Source organism: Ceratotherium simum, chromosome 1 (assembly GCF_057802395.1).
Source record: "Ceratotherium simum simum isolate JZ-2026a chromosome 1, ASM5780239v1, whole genome shotgun sequence".
NCBI lineage: Eukaryota > Metazoa > Chordata > Mammalia > Perissodactyla > Rhinocerotidae > Ceratotherium > Ceratotherium simum.
Window position 1 is genome coordinate 4766676 of NC_141900.1, and position 21010 is coordinate 4787685.

At 41.1% G+C, this 21010-nt stretch overlaps 1 protein-coding gene across 1 annotated transcript in view; it reads left to right on the forward strand.

Moving 5' to 3' along the window:
- Positions 1–21010, forward strand: part of ABCA13 (ATP binding cassette subfamily A member 13) — a 420155-nt gene that overhangs the window by 273638 nt on the left and 125507 nt on the right. Inside the window, 4 exon segments of the mRNA XM_004438384.2 lie at positions 6399–6488; positions 10808–10877; positions 14488–14606; positions 16210–16297. Of these exon segments, the coding sequence (XP_004438441.2) occupies positions 6399–6488; positions 10808–10877; positions 14488–14606; positions 16210–16297 (367 nt within the window).

Sequence of the window (21010 nt, forward strand, 5' to 3'; positions counted from 1 at the left end):
TTATGGATACACTATGTATTAGTTATTTTTATTTCAGTCCATTTTTTGTCTTTTTTAAGGAAATATTTTCCTATGCTAAGATCAAAAAGATATTCACTTTTTAAAAAATATATATTCTACTCTTAAGGTTTTCTTTTTAATATTTAAATCATCTATAGTTGATTTTTCTAAATTTAATGTCTGTTATATAAATTTATTTTTTTCCCATATGGATCACCAAATTTTGCAGTTTTATTTATTGAATAATTCCTTCTTTTCCATTCATCTGATATGCAATATTCCATGCAATATTCCCTTCCATGTGTAGGGGAGGAAAAGTAACTTTCCCACTACCCTTCTAGGTTTTTGGCTGAGCCCCTCCTGTAATAAAAGACAGATTACCAGAAAGAAAACAAATAAAAATTTAATAACATGGTATACCTGCTGTATACATGAGATATACCCAGGAAAACTGAGGAACTTCCTGAAATGGCCCAAGCTATCACCTTAAATACCATCTCCAGCTAGAGAGAAAAGAAGGTGCTGGGGGTGGAGGGAGCCAGTTATGGAAGGTTATCTGGCAAAGCCAGGTAAACAGGGTAAAATTGTTCTGCAGATTTAAATGCCTTCTCCACTGATGAGTCTCTTGTGAATTAGTCTTCCTTTTTGTTCTGCTACAGACACCTTACAGGTAGAGATTTTCTTTATCAATGTAAATTTCCCTTACAAAAGGAGAACTTCTACTCTGTTTTCAGAGCTTCTCTGTGTCTGCTGTTTCTTAAAAATAACCAGCTCAAGATAATCCTTATGTCAAAGAGGCATATTCTGCTCCTGTTCACATGCAATATTCCTTTCTAGTCTAAGAATCTTTATTTAACACTGATATTACGCATTCCCATATAGTGTTATGTATAAACATACATATATATGTATATATGCGTGTGTATATATATGTATGCATGTTGCCTAACTGCATATGACTGTAACTGTATACGTCAAATAGTTAAATTGGGGAGTAGAGAATAAATGCTTATATGGCTGTGCCCGCATGTAGTAAGTTCTTTTTGCTTAACGCATTTCCTCTCCTCCTGTGTCCTCCTGTGTCATCTATCTCACAGTTTCCATTCTGCTTCATTTGGAAGTTGTAAGTCCTTCTGTTGAGTGTCTTCCTAGCAGGTGTGGAGTGACACCCACTGAGCTCTGGCCTATCAGCAAATACGGTTCCTTCCGCCCTGCTCTGTGCATGCTATCCTAGTTTGCTATCAGCCTCTCTGGGTGCTGTCCTTTTCACAGAGTTGTTGGTAGATGGTAGTCCACCCACCATCTTGCAGCCTCCAGGCATGAAGTCTGATTCACATCAGTCCATCTGGTTTCCTTTCCTTCATAGATAACCTTTTCTGTCTGGAATCTTGTAAGATTTCTTCTTTGTCCTTGGAAAGGAGGATCTTTTTCTTCTATCTTTTCCTCATCATCCTGCAGATTTGGTTTTTTTTTTCAGTCCAGGATAATTTTCTTCTAGTATTGATCTAATTGTTTCCTCACATCAATGCATCCTTTACCTCCTCTGAGAACTCCTGTTACATCCCTTATTGGGGTCTCCTGGGTCCATCTCTCAGTTCTTTATCTTTTCCTTATGGATATCTTTTTCTTTCCTTTTTTATTCTTTCTGTTTGTGATAATTCTTCTAAGTCACTATTTGTATCTAAACAGCAACCATCCTCTTACTCAGTTCATAGCCTCAATATTATCATTGGGGAAACCATTTTTCTGGGTTTCAGAAAGTTCTGTGTAGGCATGTGACTCTTGATTACTATTGTAACTGAACGCAGTGGGTTTACCCCTTGGTGAGTGCAGAGCCAACGAGCACCCCAGGGATGTGGAAGAGTGGCACAAAGTTTATTCCTCACAGCAAGTGAAGAGAACAAAGGGAGGATTCCCAAAGCTGTGTCTCCCTGAACAAGAGTTTGAGGGGTCCTTTTATAGTTAAATCAAGGTACAGTTCATGAATATTCAGTTAAAGAAAAGGTGGGAATTGGGGTTCTTTTAAGGCGCATGCATAGCATGCACACATGCTATTATATACATCACACGTTCAAAGGAAGGGCAGCCAGGAACGCCTCTGGGTGGAGGTTTTCACATTGTAATGAGATTACAATAAGCAGGGTTCACTCTTGGTCCCCCAGAAGGGGAGCTGGGTGGCTCAAGTTGGTTTAAACCAGTTCCTCAACAGTGGTCTCATCTGGAAAACAACTTAAAGTAGTGTTAGTAGTTGTGACAGGAAGCAGCAGCTTCCCTCCGCAGGCTCGGGTGCTCAGCCTCACTACCAACACTATTACTTAACATTTTTTATCTATTTTTGGTTTAGGGTGTCCATTCAGCAACTCTATTTTTATTGTGGTAAAACTGTATAACACAAAATTCACCACTTAACTATTGTTAGGTGTATCAATATTATTTTTATGAAGTATCTTCACTGTTTGGGTTTTCTCTGGTTGCTGGGACTGCTGGGCCGTGGTTGGCAGGTCAGCTCGAGGCAGTGCTGAGAGTGACAGAGCCAAGGTATGTTCTACCACTGAGGAGCAGCACGAGGACTGCCAGGGCCTTCTCTGGTCCTGGGACGGAGGAAACCTTCCCACTTCCAACATTCTCCCCGGCTCAGGGGTAGGACGGCATCCACTGTCCAATTCAACTTCTTCTTGACTCCTTGGGCCAGGGAGACCAGGGGAGGCAGAGGTCAACCTTACCTGGTGATTTGCAGGTCTCTGAGGGCCATCCTTCACAAGACGGGCCCTTTCTGATCCTCACCCCTGAGCACTCTGCACCCGGTCTTCTAATGGCGTTCAAGGGCCGGCCCTGTGGCTTGGTGGTTAAGTGCGCGCGCTGCAATGCTGGTGGCCCGGGTTCGGATCCCGGGTGTGCATCGAGGCACCACTTCTCCATCCATCCTGAGGCCGAGTCCCACATACAGCAACTAGAAGGATGTGGAGCTATGACATACAACTATCCACTGGGGCTTTGGTGGGAAAAAATAAAATAAATAAAATCTTTAATAATGGCGTTCATATGTTGGCTGGCCTGCAGGGCAGGTGGTCCTAGATCAGCGGTGTGTAATAACTCCCACAGAGCCTAAGACCGCCCTGGAAGCAGCTGCTTGTCAACACTGGGAGCTGGCTGGCTCCGGAGAGGTAGAAAGATTGGAGCTGGGAGTGATGGGGAGGAGCAGCATGCAGCTTGCTCTCCTCCCAGAAGCCCCATGTTTCTCTAGGCTGGTTTGATCTCCATCTGCTTCAGAATCATGAGAGACTCTCATTAACAACACAAAGCCTCTTTGGGGTGGTGTTTAGGTATGTGCATTTGTTCAGTCAAGCTCCCTGGGTCAGTGATGCTCATTAAATTTTGAGCAATACTGATTTGGAGAGAGAAGCCCTGACCCCATTTAGGAACTGCCTCAGGAATCATAATTAAGCACTGATTTTCAGTTCCTAGAGCCTGGTAAGGACAGACTTCACATGCTTTTAACATTACTTTAAAATATAGCCAAGAGTTTGAAGGCAACCACAGAGCAATAGTGTAGGAAGAGGCATTTGAATTTCATGGCAAAAGGGACAATTTAAAGCTAGTTTTTTTTTTTAAAATAGTGACCTCTAGACCTAAGCAAAAAAGTAGTAAAAAGTAAACCATAACTTTTAAACTTACTCTTAGTAATTATTTCAAGTAAACTATGCATCAATATTTTTTCAGAAAAATATTTTAAATTTTCATATTTGTTCTTGGATTAATGGGTCCAAAGAGAGAAATCCAGAGTATTTCCAAAGATGCCACAAATAACATTTTCTTTTTATAGGCAACATTTCAGTGGAAAATACGTTCCTTTCCTTGTAAAAGTGTTTTCTCATTTGTCAGAAGCTCGAAGGCTGTTTATACAGAGGTCACACTGCCTACTTATGAGACATGACTGTTGTAAATCTCAGCGTATTTCATCTTTGGTATTTCTGGCCATAGTGGTAGGGAATCATATCAGGCCAGTTGTAAACCACCTGACTATTTTAAAATCTCCGTTGTATTTATGCAATAGGGAAAATGGTGTTTTCCTATAAATAATTATCGTTTTGGGTTTGGATGCTACAGCAGGGTTTTCATTCTAGCTTTATGCAGTTACTGCTCTGGAAACAAAGTTGTCCTCAGCAGAAATATAAAACTCATTTGGTGTAATGAGTTAGTCTTTCTTTTTCATTAAAATTGTTCCTCTCTAAAAGGTAAGAGGTCAGGGAAGATCAAACTTAGGGAAGTCAAATTCTCAGATAGAGATGAAGGATTGGTCTATGCTTTCAGCACACCAGTAAGATTACAAGTTGTTCAACAGGTTAGTTTCGAGAGTCTATTGTGTTCCAACTACCGTCCTAAGCCTTCTGTCCTTTCTCTCATGGATTGTTTTGTGCCATTATGAGAACCCCACAGTTAAAAGCCAGTGAAGATGTCATCAGGACCACTGGGCAGAAACAAGAGAGAAGAGAAAACTCAGAGGAGGGCTTATAGGAGAGGGAACTCAGAGCTTAATGGCTGAAGATGGTTTCCCACAAGTAGCAAGGAAACGGAGTACACTTCAGAGGGAGCAGCACCTCTAAGGCAGATCATCCCAATCAGAAGGTCGTTCTGCTGGGCTGGGCCAGGCTGGGTGTACCTTCTGGGAAAGAATGTTGGGCAACATTTGTCCAAAGATGTCAAGGCTTGAAGAATGTGGAGGGACTTAAATACTATTTCAAGGCTCATAAGTAACAAGGAGCCATTGATAAATTTTGAGCAGAGAAAACATCAGATTGGTATGTTAGAGACTCACTGAAGGGAAATTAGGAGTCTCTTTGTCAAGTTTCAGTCTATATAGAGGGCTGCACTGTGTAAATCTGAAAGTTGCTTCTCATTGTGGGCTTTTATTTGTACTTTTGGGATGTGGGGGTGCAGTCAGCCCAACTCAGACTTCCCTATATTTGATTGCTGGTAGCAATTCAGAAAGGTATTTGGGACTCAACTTTTCATGGTCCATAAACAAATACATCAATTAGAAGAATCAGTGGTTGAAGATTACCTTGAGGTTTTTAACATTTCCTAAAAGAAATTAATGGTGTAAGTTCATTCATGTATAATTTGTTAATTTATGTACTGCTTCTTTCCAAAAAGATTTGAGGTCACTAGTTACATATAAGTAATCTATCATACCAATAATACATCATTTTTCTTTATTTTGGGGATAAGTGTTCCCAACAATGTCTATTCAAAAGTATTTTGTAAATGACACCACGTAAGTTCTTGAAAGTAATAAATCTATATTCTTTTATGAATACTATAATTCAGAATTTTAATTAATTGGAATGAGCCCCACTCCCAATCAGTTTAATTTAGACAGGTTTAAAATATCTTTTCCTCTACATTTTCTCAAGTCAAGATGGTTCTTTTTTTTTTTTTTAATTTTTGTTTATTGCAGTAACATTGGTTTATAACGTATAAATTTCAGGTGTACATCATTATACTTCTATTTCTGCATAGATTACATCATGTTCACCACCCAAATACTAATTACAACCCATCACCACACACGTGCCTAATTATCCCTTTTGCCCTCCTCCCTCCTCCCTTCCCCTCTGGTAACCACCAATCCAATCTCTGTCTCTATGTGTTTGTTTATTGTTGTAAGATGGTTCTTACAATTGATGTATAAAATGTAATATAGAGTTTGTTTTCATACCTCCCCCAAGCTAGAATAGTGTGTCTTATTGCTGCTGGCGTCTTCAATAAGGAAATTCAGTGTTGGTGGCTTTGGTTCTCGGCAATGCTGCTTGGACTATTAATTGACTTCTGGGACTTGTGCCAGTAAAATAAATACTATCATTCAGTGTGTAACTAAAATGCACATAGGATTCTGTGGGAGGATTTCTTAGCAAGAAAATATTGTTCAATTATAGTTCACATATTGAAACAAAAAGACATAAATATAAGAAGTTGTTTTATTGCAGGGCTATGCCATAGAACAACTATTCAAACCAAACCAGAGCTCCAGCATTAAGAGAAAATTTACATCGATTTTAATATAGTAACATGATGTAATATTATGCAGCCTTTAAAATTCATTTTTAAAATTCATGCAAAAATGCCAAAGATGGTGATGTAATATTACATGAAAAGGTGAAAAAATAATGCACTATGAAAGCAAATATATAAAAATGCCTATCTGTGGTGGCAAAACTGTGCTTTTAAGAAATTTCTTAATCTTAAACTGTCACAATTAGCTTTATCTGAGCTACTAGGAATTATTTGCCTGGATCAGCTTGACTCCAGCATGCTGTGAGGTCAGACTGCCTTGTGATCTCAGCTGGGCAGGTGCTGATAGCGACCTCACCTCATTTCCTTTGTCTTCCAATAAACAGCAGCGACAGTGACAACATGGACCTTGCCCACGTGCTTTTGCGGAAGTTTGAAGATCAAGATCTGCTCTGTGCGGGTTTAAACTCAGACCTGTAAGTAGCAGATTCTCTGCAAAGTGCAGACTCCAACCAATAACAACGTAGACTGAGAGGACCATCTCCCTCCGTGACTGGCATCTCATGTTACAAGTTTTCGTTACATAAATGAACATTAGCCTAATGAGTAGGTTGTACTGAACAGGCCTGATGGGTATTGCCATCTAAAATGACCTGAAATAAGCTACATAATTGCCCTTTCCTTCCTTGGTAAACACATGTTTTGTATTCTTGAAAAAACATTAATTAATAGCATTCAATTTGCTTAATAAAACTTAAAGCTAAAAGAATAAAGTCGCAGTTAAGTATGAAATATGTATCAACTGTTATTTACTTTTAGGGAAAACTTGCACATATGAAAAGATTAACTATAATTTTTTTTAGCTAAAGGGACTTAAAAAGTCAATAACATCAGTTTGGGGGTAAATTACTTTGAAGACTGTTTTTCTAGGATTTGAAAATGATAATATAGAGATGACCTTTTTTATGAAAACTTGATAAAGCATGCCTTTCTTCATAAGGTTTTTTTCCTCTCTCTTATTTTGCTTGCCTGTTATTTATTGAGGATCTGCCATAAATCCGGTGCTGTTGCAGGAATCAGGATTGATGTAGGATATGGCGTCTCAGGAATTTACAACTCTGGGCAAAGCACGTGGGGAAAGTGATAAAAACCATAATGCTGTAGGAAGAGCCAGAAGTCTATGTTTTTAAGTAATAAATATAAAATCCAGACGATCATGCAATTTTGGCAATATGTTTTTCTAATTTGTGATAACACCTTTTGCCCATTAGTCATGTTGGCAATTAGCTTGAGACAGAGTAAGTATTAATGGTCTCAGTAAGGAAGAATTAATAGAAAATTAATTATGTTGCTTCACTTGATTCTTCACTTGAACAACAAAGTAATTTATTTAACTAATTAAAAGCATCTATGGTGATGCTCTCTAAAGAAACATTCAGGATGTAAAATGCATCTACCTTTGAGAAATGGAAATGTAACCTGGGGCCACACGTGGTCCAGTCCCGGCCCATCCTTGCATCAAAGAAAAAGCAGTGGGCAGAAAAAAAGGATATTTCTTTATATAGTCTTTCAAGAGGAAAAAAAAGTAGAATCAACGCTGAGGACAGCAGAACATTCTCAGAATTCTGTTTAGACGTCTGTTTTAGTTTCAGTCGCTTTGCCAGGCGTGGTGGTGGCTCCTGAGCTGTCTTCCCTCTCCGTCTGCACAGCTGCCCCTCAGCACAGCGCAGACCCTCCTGTTTTTCTCCTCAGCCTTTCTTCTGTCTTCCTGGACCTGTTTCGATTTTCTCCTTTTTCTTTGTGAAATCCATGTAGTCAGTCTATCTTAACTCATTCCTATTTTCTAACCATTTCTATCCATTTTCCTGATCAGCTTAACAAAAGGCTGTGGGGGCTGCCTTGTACAAGGGTGCTATGAATACTTATATTTGTAATGATTTCTGTCCATGTTGCACCAATAAGACTTAATTTACTAAGGTCTCAGATCAAAGCAGAAGGTTTTACTTAACACAGGTAAGTTTCCTTCTGTAAGTGTAAAATATGATTGAATTCAGTAATATCTACATTTGCCCTTCCTGGAAGACTTTAGCAATCACTTGATTATTAATTAGAGGAAATATTTTAAAATAACAAGTCAGATTCTGCTTATTGTTTTTATATTGAGATACTCTGAGTGTCCTATGTGAGGGTGTGGGTGTTGAATTTCTGATTTTTACCTCTCTCTCATACAGAAGGCAGTAAAGAGCTCCAGAAGAATCTATTGTGGTATAAACCTGATCTAAGATATAAGTTCTCTCATAATAGTAGATGATGCATAATTTAAATTTTAAAATGTGCTCAAGTTGCCAGCTTTTAGAAGCAGACGGTAGATTTAAATATTTAGTTTCGTTTTACAAGACTCATAATCTGGTGACACTCCAGTGATGATTTCCTCTACTATTTCTGAGGTAAAATGGTCACTTTTCCCACCTATTCTTTTTTGTGTGTGTGTGAGGAAGATCAGCCCTGAGCTAACATCTGCCAATCCTCCTCTTTTTGCTGAGGAAGACTGGGCCTGGGCTAACATCCATGCCTATCTTCCTCCACTTTATAGGGGACGTTGTCACAGCGTGGCTTGACAAGCGGTGCGTCTGTGCGCGCCCGGGATCCGAACCCGGGCCGCCAGCAGCGGAGCGCGCGCCCTTAACCGCTTGCGCCACCGGGCTGGCCCCCCACCTATTCTTTTTAATGATTTATATAGAACCAAAGTAGTAGTTAGCAAATCTTATATTTCTATTGAACTTGAAAAGCCAAGTGGGGAGAAGTGTGAAGTTTATTTCCATGGGTAGATTGCAGCAACATGAGGAATCGTCTCAGTGGTTGGAGATTCCCAGGGCTCCTGAGGTTCAGTCCTTGCAGCCTGGCATGGCTGGTGACAGATTCTCTCCCAGGGGCCTGTAAAGATGGAAGTTGAGGTCAAGGATCAAAAGCAGAGAGAGTGTGTCTATCAGGCATCATGGTGAAGGGGTGGAGAACCCAGATTTTGGGGCGGCTGCCTGAACCCACATGTCAGCCCTGCCACGTATTCGCTGTGTGACTTGGGCAAGTTAAGTTTTCTCTACTTTTTGCGTCAATGTGCTCCCAGTTCTCCGGAAGGAGCAGCACTCATCTCAAAGGATGGGGTGGCTCCTGTGAAGGACTTTTGTTCCTTTAGGCAAGTTTATGTCTCAGAATGCTCCCCTCCTGAGAGTAGGTCCTTACAGCATCTCCCTCTGTCTCCGAGATTCAAAATGCACATTGGCTATTAAAAGCTGCAGGCAGCCCTGCATTAAAGAGATCTGCTTAACACAGCATTTCCAAACTGGAAGAACCAAGGGACCATTGTCAAGACATCTTTACTCTGGAACGCCAACACTGCAGCTGTGTCCTACAGAACACTTAGGGGAATGCTGTTGAAGGCAGAGTGATGTGTGCTTAGGTTCTTGAAATCTGGAAGAAAATGTAAGTAGAAATGTAGCGTTCCTCACACATCATCTCCTCTCTTTTCCCTTTTATGAATGCTCACACAGCTTCATAGTGAATTTTTGAACATAAAAATTCTTGGAGGCTGAGAGATGCTCCAAAATCTGTTAAATACTGTTGCTGGTTCTTATGCAACTCTGAAGGTCACAAATTTTACCCTATAACAGGGAGTGAGAGGCCAGTCCCGTGGCTTAGCTGTTAAGTGCGCGCGCTCCGCTGCTGGCGGCCCGGGTTCGGACCCAAGGCACACACCGTCGCACCGCTTCTCCGGCCATGTCCCACATACAGCAGCTAGAATAACGTGCAGCTATGACATACAGCTATCTACTGGGGCTTTGGGGAAAACAAAAAGGAGGAGGACTGGCAATAGATGTAACCAAGAGAGTAGCACTGGGGAAGTCTTTAAATTATTTTTGACATTTAAAAAAATTACATGGAAATTGTACTTTGCTGGCCTGGTTAATAGAAATGGAAAGTTTCTTTCACTGGACTGCAGGGTTTTTCCCTCAATGTTTTCACGTTGGAGCAGCACAGCCTGGAGCAAAGAGCTAATCTCTCAGAACTTCCGCTTCCTCTTGCAAAAGTGGGGCTAGCAAGAGGTTTTGGTAAAAATACCTAGCGGGGTGCCTGTAGTTCAGCAAGCGTTTTCTCCTTTCTTTCCCAACTTTTGAGTAAATAGGAATAATTATCATGACTAAAGCAACTTTTGATTTACAAACGTTAGTAAAAAAAAAAAATTTCAAAGTACAAGGCCTACAAGGAAAAAGCTATAGGGGAACATGGGAACGTAAAAGGTTTTAGAGTCACTGCTGCAAGTTGTTTGCATAACAATTTCTATTGCACGACCTTTCTTTGTAATGGAAATTTAATAATTGTTATTTTTTAAATGATGATTAAATTGCTGTGTCATACCACAAAATGGAATTAGCAGCTCACTGTGTTTATTAACTGCTATATTGGTACTCAAGGTACCTGGTTTTGAGACTAGGAGTGTCAGAATTCAGGACAAGCTCCCGGGGCCCCCAGCAAAAGTCCTGGGGAGCTTTGGTAGTACATTCAATACAGCCAAGCAAGTGAGCGTCATTTAATAGAATGGAAATATTGTCATTGTAATAAAACATTGTCATCAGATTAACAGCTCCAGCTGTGAAAACAAATGTAGGCGCTCTGCCTTCTGCAGCAGGAGATGATTATCTTGTGAACTGTGTGCTCCTCTGATGGAACTCTCTTTCATGGAAATACAATAGCTTTGTAATCTCAAAGATCATTCTGCTTCTCTCCTTTGTTTTGTTAGGAAGAATTCTTCATGCTGGCACATGGATCCCATTTCTCACCCGAAAGTCCAGGATTCGTGTGGCTGCCTGGTAGGTTTCTGCAGTGTTTTTGATCTTTTTTTAAGTCTAAACCTCAAGTAACAAAAATGAGTTCGCTCCATCTATAAAATCCTCATTTTTGTTAACTCAGTGAGCCTCTGTGACTTTTTGGTTTACTTGATTAGCTGTTCCTTGGAAAAGTTTCATTAGATAAAGTGAACATTTCTACAACACAGATGTTATACGGAGTCCACAGCGGTCTTCCTGTCCATTGGCTGCTGTCCATGATCATTAACATCCCCAATGGCATTTATTAAGCAAATTAATCTTCTTCAGTTAATGATAAGGAAGCTAGAATTGCCTTTGGGGAGAAATTTCCCAAAATTTCGAGGCACATTTTTGTCATATTTGTACTTGAGTTCTGAGAGCTAGATATTCAAAGCTAAGATACCCTTTAGCTCTTCTAACCATGATCTATTCATACAAAAACATGGAAGTAGGGATCCCACTGTTTAAGTGAGGGCCATAGTTATCTAGTCTGCGAAGGAGAATGAATTGAAATTTATTTGGAAAACTGATTGGAACTCATCTCAAAGGAAATTTCAAAAGGTAGTTAGCCTTTTAGCCTATTAGCCACAAGCAACAAGCTAATGTGGCAATCCTAATTTACAGAACAAAAGGAAAAGCAAAAATCTCAGTTTAAATTAATGGAGGATCTATTAAGGAAATGGCCACATGAAGAACACGTTTACAGGGCCTTTCTATTTAGTGGCCCATGGGGTATGTTCCTCTTAATAGTATAGCGACCTCAGAAAGTTTTCTTTTGGATGGACCTGGTCTGCTTTCTTCTGTTAGACAGAATGTCCAAATGTGAGTGCAATGACACAGCACCCGTAATGGACATTCAAGGCCCTGACTGAGCTGAAACTGTTGATGACAGTGTTGATGCTTCCCTTGTGGCCTAGGCTGTCAATAAACTCAGGGCTGTATTTGGTGATCCTTTGCAGGGACAAGCTGTCTTTTGCTCAAGATTTTCTGGACACAATGATTTTTTTTTTTCTTTGTCTTGTTTATTCCATTTACTCATGAAACCTCTAATTTTTCACTCTATGCTCTTATTCTGTGGCCTTGATTTAATCGTTCTTTTATACTTGTTCCTTTTATTGCAAGTTACCTTAGATATATTGGAATTAGATTAGGTGTCAATGGTAAAGGAATGAATGAATAAATATCAGAATGCCTGATGTTGATGTTCCTAAATTCACCCCAACTTACAGGAACTGTAAGGTTTCAGTAACATGTGTGTGAGAAAAGAAAGGCTTCACATGAAAAAGTTCCATAGCCAAATAAGTTTCAGAAATGCTGGATAAAGCTGTATTTAACAGGTCTCTTTGCTACAGCTCTTCCAAGATGCTGTTATCTGGTAATGTATGCTTGAATTGACATGGGTTGGAAAAGATACAGCATTTTCTGCAAATTATTTGACTAAGGAATCCTTCTTATTTGTGGCACCTGTGTTCTTTGGGACACACTTTGAGAAATGCTGGTCCACACATTAGGAGTCAGAGAACTTCAGGAGAGAGGATGTTGAGGTGGAATTCATAAAAGTCCCAAGGAACAGGTGTCGCTCTGCAGGGCTGGCTCGAAGGTGATGCACTTAGGGTTGTGTGGAAGGAAGGTCCAGACCCAAGGCCAATTCTCTAGTCTTTAGTGATCATGTTGAGCCCAGTTTACTGTATTTTGTCAGAAGGTGAAATATTTCTCTGCCCTTAAATTCATATGTGTTATCCAGAAGCCCTAGTCTGCAAGAATATGTTAATTTCCTTGTATTTTTATCAAATATGCCATGGCTCTCTCTAAATCTACAACAATGTTCCAAGGTTAGCTCTACTTCTGAGGAAGGAGACACTATTTTGAAGAGACAGTGTGAGAGAGAGCTCCAAGAGAACTGTAACTGAGCTAGCTCTGAAGAACAAGCAGGATATCTCAGGGCTTACCTCTCCTTGGAGAACAGCACAATATGATCAAAAAACCTGCCGGCAGGAATGGGTGTGGCTTTATACAGAATGAATAGAGGGTGTATTTGCTTCCTGTGGCTACTGTAACAAATTGCCACAAACTGGCTGGCTTAGAACAACAGAAACTCATCCTCGCACAGTTCTGGAGGTCAGAAGTCTGAAATCGGCATCGGGGGGATGAAATCAAGGTGCTCGCTCTGGAGGTGCTGGGAGAGAAGCCGTTCCTTGTCTCTTCCAGCTTCCGTTGGCTTCTGGCATTCCTTGACTTGTGGCCGCATCACTCTAGCCTCAGGCTCTCTGGTCACGTGGCCTCCTTGTCTCTCTTCCTCTAATCTCGCCTGCCTCCCTCTTTTGAGGATACACGTGATTGCATTAGGGTTTACCCTGACAATCCAGGATAATCTCCCCTTCTTAACATCCTTAATTTAATAACATCTGCAAAGTCTTTGCCATATGAGGTAACCTTTACAGGTTAGGACCTGACATCTTTGGGGGCCAATATTCAGCTTACTGCAGAAGGTATATGTAGGGAGAACTAAACAGATAAGGTTAGAAAGAGAGACAGAACATTTTCTAGTGGTCTTGACTTCTTGATAGGAATTTGAATTTTTCAGCAAAGGAGTCATCTAAATGAAAACAGCGTTTTAGAAAGATGTATCCTGATGGAGTGATAAGTGGATTGGAGAGAGAGGGTAGAGGCAGGGAAACTGTAAAGGTGGTTATGTTAACCTGTGAAGGAGATCAGTGAGTTTGGCTGAATTATAGTTGATAACGACTGTTATTTCTTTTAGCGTCTTTCCCTAAGCCTTCGTATCAAAAACCTGCAAGTAATACCTTAAATTTCTGTAGTACTCCTACTCTGCCATAGTTCTTTTATGTATGTCGGACCCTAACAGAAACCAATGAGTTGGGTAAGGTTGGTATTATTTCCATTTTGCAAATGAGAATACAAACTTCAGAAGCTGAAGCGAAAGGTCCAGAGAAAGCGTCGTTTCCTGGAGTCGCCAACTGGTTTAGTGTGTGATCTTTCCAGAACTGTTCTGGGAAAGGGAGAGAAAGCACATGGAGTCTGGATCCCCGCAGTGGCTGGGCCGGGGCACCACTGTGCCGCCCCTGTGGCCCCAGGTCCTGGTTGCGCTGCGGGCGCGAGGCCTCGAACCCTGTGGAGCGATTATTTCCTGATTCTGAGCCAGTGTCAGCACTTGAGTGAGTCACTGGAGAAGAGCTGTTTGATTTCCACTTGAGGCACTTAGGAAAGAAACACATGCCTTTGAATTCTCTTGCTCATCATCCTCCCACTCATTGCCTCTGGCTTTGTTTCAGGTTCATCAAATGCAGGATCACCCCGGTGAAAACATTTTTCCTTTTTAAGTTCTGACAAATCTGCTCAAACTTAACATACAGAGAAGGATTTGAAGTTCCCAAATGTAATTGACACAAAGGTCACAGTGGAATTCTGGTATAGTTCTCAAATGTAGGTGACTTTTAAAGAGATTTGAGAAATCAGAAGATATAAAAGGCCATAGATAATTTATCAAAAAATGAAAGCTAGGAAAAGTCACGTTTAGTGTAAAACAATGTCAGAAAGCCTGCTTGTGGGTTATAAATAAGTTTCTATATTATCTCTTTGAAAACAATTACAGAAGTGTCCGAATGGAAGTGCCCGGGCTCCTTACCTGACCAACCGCCTGGGCCACACGCTGCTGAACCTCTCAGCCCTGCCCCTGGAGGAGTATTTGCTGGCGCCATCTGAAAAACCACGGTGAGTTCAAAATTGTCTCTGGAATTACTGTGGAAATCTTATTGTGTCAAGTGCTAATGTTCTTAGAAACTCAAAAGTCAAATACTAACCTTGATGCTCATAAAAATTCCAAAGAAATCCTGCAAGCCTTAACAGGATTCTCACTGCTGGCTTTCACTCTTTCACGCCGGGGGAAATCCTCTCAGTAGAGACTCACTCGGGGGAGCCAGAGGCAGGGTTGCTGCTTTAGAGAATAAGCACAGATAAGTTAGCAGCATAATGAAATAATGGTCTCCCTTGAGAATTCCCTCTACTGTGCAGCTTCCAACACGGGAGCCTGGGTGCAACTTCTGTCTTAAAGTTCCTCTTGGGTGATTTTTGGGAAATCCTTTGTTTTGTGCTGAATTTCCTTGATCCTGAGGGGTGAATCTAGATGAAGGGGTAAGGAATGAGTGCTGCTTGTTGCTTTAAATCACTATCACATTTGCTACTCCATCAAATGTCCTGAGTCCCCAAACGCATCCTGTTGCTTCAATACAAAAGCGTCCCATGGTGCCTGGGACAGCCGCTGCCCTTTCTACCTGTCACCTCTTTATGTTTCCTGTCCCAGCAGCATCATCCTCCTTGGACATCCCAGGCTCCCGGTGTGCTTAGCCTGCCAGGTCTTTAAACGTGTCTTAGAACCTCTGCTTTTTGAAGGCGGGAGTTTATGTGCCCAGGGCTTAGAACAGTATCTGGCACATAAGAGTCACTCAATCAGTATCTCTCTAATGAATGAATAAATATATTGAAGTGAGCCAGGTGGGACTTATCCTTATTCCTTTGCTTCAGTTTTTGCTGCGAGTAAGGGCACTATGGTGGACATGTGTTCTTTAATCTCCTTTTATCCAGAGAGTGGGAAACAAAGCTTAATATGTGCCTTTATTTCTAATGTCCAATATTTTTGGATGCTTAATAGGTGCCAGATACTACACAGCCCATGGGATATGGAGACAAAAGATATAATTCCCACCCAGGAAAAACTCACAGAAATGCATGAAAGATAAAGTAGCAAATACACCATTAAAACCCAATGTGGCAATTGATACAATGCATGGAAATGTAGGGTACTCTGAGAACCCAAAAGAGAAGGAAATCTACCCCAACCAAAGTACTCTGGGATGCTTTCCCGAACAAGGCAATATTTTCATTGAGGATTAAAGAAGCAAGAATATTGAAGACAAAACACAATGCAAAATAGAGTAGCTCAGAAGAGCATGACACTAAGTAATTCGGAATAGCTGATTTGTAGGAGAAATGACCATTAATTAAAATAATTAGAGTGCTAGTGATCACTACAATGTCCTTTACGTGGCATGTTTCTACTAATAACATGGAAAGTTCTGGGCAATGTGGCAAGCCTTACCCATACCTTCTAAATAAGCAATGCTCTTCCTGGATGCGAGCCAGGCCATTTCTTTCTGCACATGACCCACATGTGTGGTCGCATCACAGAGGATGGATGCTCAGCTCGCTACCATTTTAAGGCCATTATAACTAAGTACAGTTAGTGGTGAAACACCCTCTGGCTGGAAATCCTGGTGTTCCCTGAGTAAAGCACTAACACCCTCTTTACTGTTATCAGGCTTGGAGGTTGGTCTTTTGGAGTACGAATCCCTGATCAAGTTCAAGATGCAAATTCAAATATATCACAACCAAAAACTCTGGCAAAGGTAATAATTTTTTTTTCCTTCCTGTTTTAGAAAGCATTTAGGGCAATTGATATCCAAATATATTTGTGGGCACAGGAGGAATCAAATCAAATCCCAGTGTTTGTTACTATGAAATAAAAACAGTTGTACATAAACATTCCCTTGCAAGAGAAAATGAATTCTTTTCCTTTACAATGTATAGAAGTATAGACAATAGGTTACTGCTTTTTGTTAAGACTGGGATTCACCTAATAGATCTGAAGCCAATGATAATCTATTTTTAAAGACATCCATTGTCAGGATAACTGGAAACAACACTCGTTTCCCTGGTGGCCAAGGAGCTCCTCCATACATGCACTTATATTCCTCTTCTTCCAGAAGGCTGGATGCACCCAGAGCTGGCGCTGAGACAGCAGTGACTGTGCAGGACTACTTGTAGGGGCCTGGTTTTCAAGCCCTGCCAGGACTATTCCTATGAATTAGGAATGTTTCCCTTGGCATCACCGAGAATAGGTGGGAGGGCTCTTCAGCTGTGGGGGAAGGAGGTCTGGCATGGAGGAAAGTCTCCTTTATCCACTAGTAGGAGCTCAGAAGTGGTGAATCACAGCAGAGGTTTTTCCAAGGAAAGAAGTTAACACAACCTTAAGATAGGGAGAGATGAAAGATTCAAAGCTTTCGGTCTCAGCGACTGAGAAAATAGTCTGGTGTGGGTCCCTACTGAGAGAGAAATGGCGAAAGAGTAGATTCTGGGATTGTTGTGTCTCCTTGTAAATCTGTCATCTAACCAGTGAAATAAGGTTGGTCTACGTGAGCCCAGGAAGGCACCCTCCCTACTTTGTGGGGGGTTTTTCCATGGTTCATGGGGACCTGGAAAAGCTTATCAGGATAAGGGCTTGTGCATCTTGGAGGTTTACTCAGTGGAATAAAGGCTCTTTACCAGTATTTCACAATGTAATCCCAGATGAAAATTTTAACATTCGTAGTTCACAATGTAATCCCTGAAGAAAGTTTTAACAGTTGTATTTCACAATGTAATCCTTGACGAAAATTTAAGTCATTGTGTAGACTGTTCAGAAATCCCTCCTTCAGCTGAGGTTTGTTCAAATGTCTCTTCCTTGGCAGACAACACACGTAAGTAGATTTATAGCTTGATATGAAAATATCAAGATCCATAGCTTGATAGAAAAATAACCTAAAATACATTCACTGGCTTTTTGAACATATGATGTGGTCATTATTAAAATATGCCTAAATTGTAAAGAATCTGTTCATTTCCTCTAAGAATATTTCAACTTTTAATCTATACAAATCAAAACCTTTCTAGTTATCACTGATGGTTGTGTCTTCACTTTCTGACATCTAGGGCACAGCAGCCAGGGCTTCCCCAGATAGATCTCTGCTTCTGTGACGAGAGTGCACACAGTTCAGATGTTTCCCCAACACCTGCTCCTGTTGGTCATGGTTCAGATTATCTTCTGTACTGATGTGTTTGAGTAGTGACGTCTGCAATTTTAATGTTTTTTGACATGTACTTTGCCAGGCACAGGCATGCAAGCCCATTGTATCCAGCCCTTTGGTGAGTGAGCTTCTCTTCAGGAAGCCAAGTAATCACCACTCTGCAGTGGGCTGTAAAGGGCGTTTGTTGTCTTAAATTCCTACAGCAATGGAGTGGTTGATGTCATGTCAAATTATTGCATTAACCTTTCAGTCATTAATGACTAGCCTTTTACTATGGCCTTTAAGGTATAAGCCATAGACTGTACCATTTTCATAATATGTTTGAAGAGAAAGTGGAAAATTTGCACAATAGGCTTAATATGAATAAATTCATTATTTAGTAGAATGTCTTTCATGGAACCTTTATGAGTTATTTCATTCACATCTTGAGTGTTGAGTTTGTTTAATCAAAACACCCTCTAGAATGTATACACCTCAGATAAAAAGGATGAAAACATCTCACTCCTGGTGTTTGGCACACATTCTGTTTCCAGATAGAATTTTATGTATTTGAATATCCGAGTGATTTTTTTTTTTTCTTCTTATAGCTACTTAGTTGCTTTTCTGAGGAACTGTTACTCAGGATTCCTCACATGAAGGGTCTGTTTTGAGGTGTTATAATATGTTCCTAAAAGGAGATTAACTTCCTCTCTCAGTTATTAGTTTTTACTGAGTCCTGACTTGTGGTCTGGCAGGAAAGGAAATCCCACAATTTATTTCCAGAATTTGATCCAGTGTTTTAGAAAACCATTCTTGGGAGAGAAAAAAAAAGAAGAAAAGAAAACCTCTTCCTTTGAACTCTGCTAAATCTTAAATGTTAATTTTAAGATCCTCATAAATTATGTATTGCATACTTAAAGAATTTATAAGATTTTTCCCAAGTAAACGCCGATTTATAGAACTGAAAGGAAGTTTAAGAACATTTTAAACTCTGTTCCTGGAAACTCTGAATCAATCATCCATTGCCAAAATAATGCTGTATGGCAGACCACCACAAGCCAGCAGTACCATCAATAGTAAAAATTTCTTCATCTCATGAATCTCTGGGGCGGGCTGCTGTGGGCTGTGTTTAGCAAATGGTGCCAGGCCTCACTACCGTGGGGAATGCTCCTTAACTAGGCCCTGGTTCTGCTCCCTGGGAGTGTTCACCCGCTTCCGTGTTCTCTGTGGCTCTTCACTCTGCTCTTTGCCAAATACGTCTTCTGTCACCTTCAATGTCCACGTGTAAAGAGGCCATTTGAAAATATGCCTTTTGAGAAACTTCTCAGCCTGTAGAGAGCTGGGTTCCCGGACCCTATTTCCATTTCGTGTGTAGCCCAGCGGGGTAGTGCCATCTTGACTTAGCTCCCTATGTGGCCCTCTAGGCTATTTATCTAATTGAGGTCCATAAGCCACACTCAGGGTTCTTGTTGAGACATGCACTCTCTCTAAAATTAATCATTGGTATTTTGGGAATGTTAGGGTACTACCAGGAAACACCCCTTATATTCCTAGAAGCTCTTTTGTCCCCTGAGAGAGTCGCTTAGCTCAATCACTCTTTCAGCCATCTTCACAGAGTTTCTCACTGCCACACCCCTGACTTGATCTTTATTCTGGGGCCATCTCTTCACTATTTTGCCTAGAGATCTCCGCAACCCGGTCAGGAAGTTGTTGGGCACAATTTCTAGCTTTGAAGTTACCACAGGTGACAATTATACCAGATGATTTAATGCTACGTAATATGGATCACCATTTTTTCAGTTACCTACAGAAATTTTCTTGCCATTCTTGCCAGCATTCCTAAAGGTTTTCTCCTATATTTCCAGATTCCTAAGGTTGTCTCTTTGTCACCCACTTGCTGATCTTAAAACCAATGTCACATATTTTCAGTTTTTGCGACAATAACCCTCCTTTCCAGTGCCAATTTCTGTGTCAGTTTTCTATAGCCACAATATGCTGTATAACAAACAGGTACGAACCTCAGTGGCCTCAACAATGAACCCTCATTTGGCTCAGGAGTCTGCAGGTTCTGCTCCTGTAAGCTGAGTGGCACTGACCTGGCCGGTCATGATCACTGGGTGGTTGGCTGGCTGATGGCCTCAGCTGGGATGATGGTTGGGGACTCAGTTCTGCTCTGTGTGTGTTATCCTCCAGCAGGCCAGCCTGGGCGTGCTGCCATGGTGACGGCAGAGGCACAGGAGGGATTGTAGGAACAGCCAAGTGCTTCAAACTGTGCTTGTGTCATTTTCTATTGGCCAAAGCAAATCACATGGCTGAGCGCAGAGTCAGAGTGGGAGGGCACAAAAGACACCCGACAATGGGTATAGATCCAGGGAAGGTGAAGAAATGGGGCCATAAATGGAATCCAACACAGAAGCCACAGAGCCTCCAGAGAGTGCGGGGGGAGCAGACTCCCGTGTTCCCAGCTCCACCACTGCAGCGCCACTTTGTCTTCTGTACCATTGTTCCATGTCATGTTTAAGTTGAAAAAAAATCACCCTGCTTTTAAAACAAACAAATGAAACAAAACAAAACAACGTTTGAAAACCCTTGATCTATGGCAAAGACCGCCATTGTCGCTCGTGTTTTTTTCCTCCAGTTAAGCAGTAAAGGGAGCCTAGACTTGGGGGAGAGGAAGGTCAGGGCAATGTAAGTGGGAGGTTCCAGTTTCTATAAGCAGGAGTTTTCTTACTATAGCAACTCCTCCTGTGACTTTAACAGAATCCCAGGTGTTTATCGTTTTCAGAGGTATGGCCAGTACTCGTGTGTGAGAGCGAGCAGGGAAGGCAAGGGTGAGAGTCAGGGGCCACTGTGCAGATCTGCACGGAGGAGAATTGCTGTTCCCAGCTCAAGAGGTGAACATGTCTCTGACAGGTGACATAAACTCCTTCAGTTCAGTGTGCTCCTCTGTGCTTTAGCCGACTTTTCAGAATTGTGTCTAAATTACACACATTTGTGAATTTGTGAATTCACATGTGTGTCTTAAACATTTTTTGTTACACAATCCCACTCAGTTCTATTTAGGTGCAGCCTAGGTGTCACAGAATGTCCTGGGTTCTGTGGTTAGTAGATCTCAACAGATTCTTTCCTCCTTGGAGTTAAAAAAAATGTTTGGCAAGGATTCCTCTATGAACTTAAAATAGTGGAAGAAGGGGGTGAATAATGATAGCTGGTATGAAGGAGAAAAGTGGTCTGTTTTCTGAGTTGCTTTATGAAGTGGGCTATCTGAGAACGAATTGGGGAATATTGTCTTCTGTA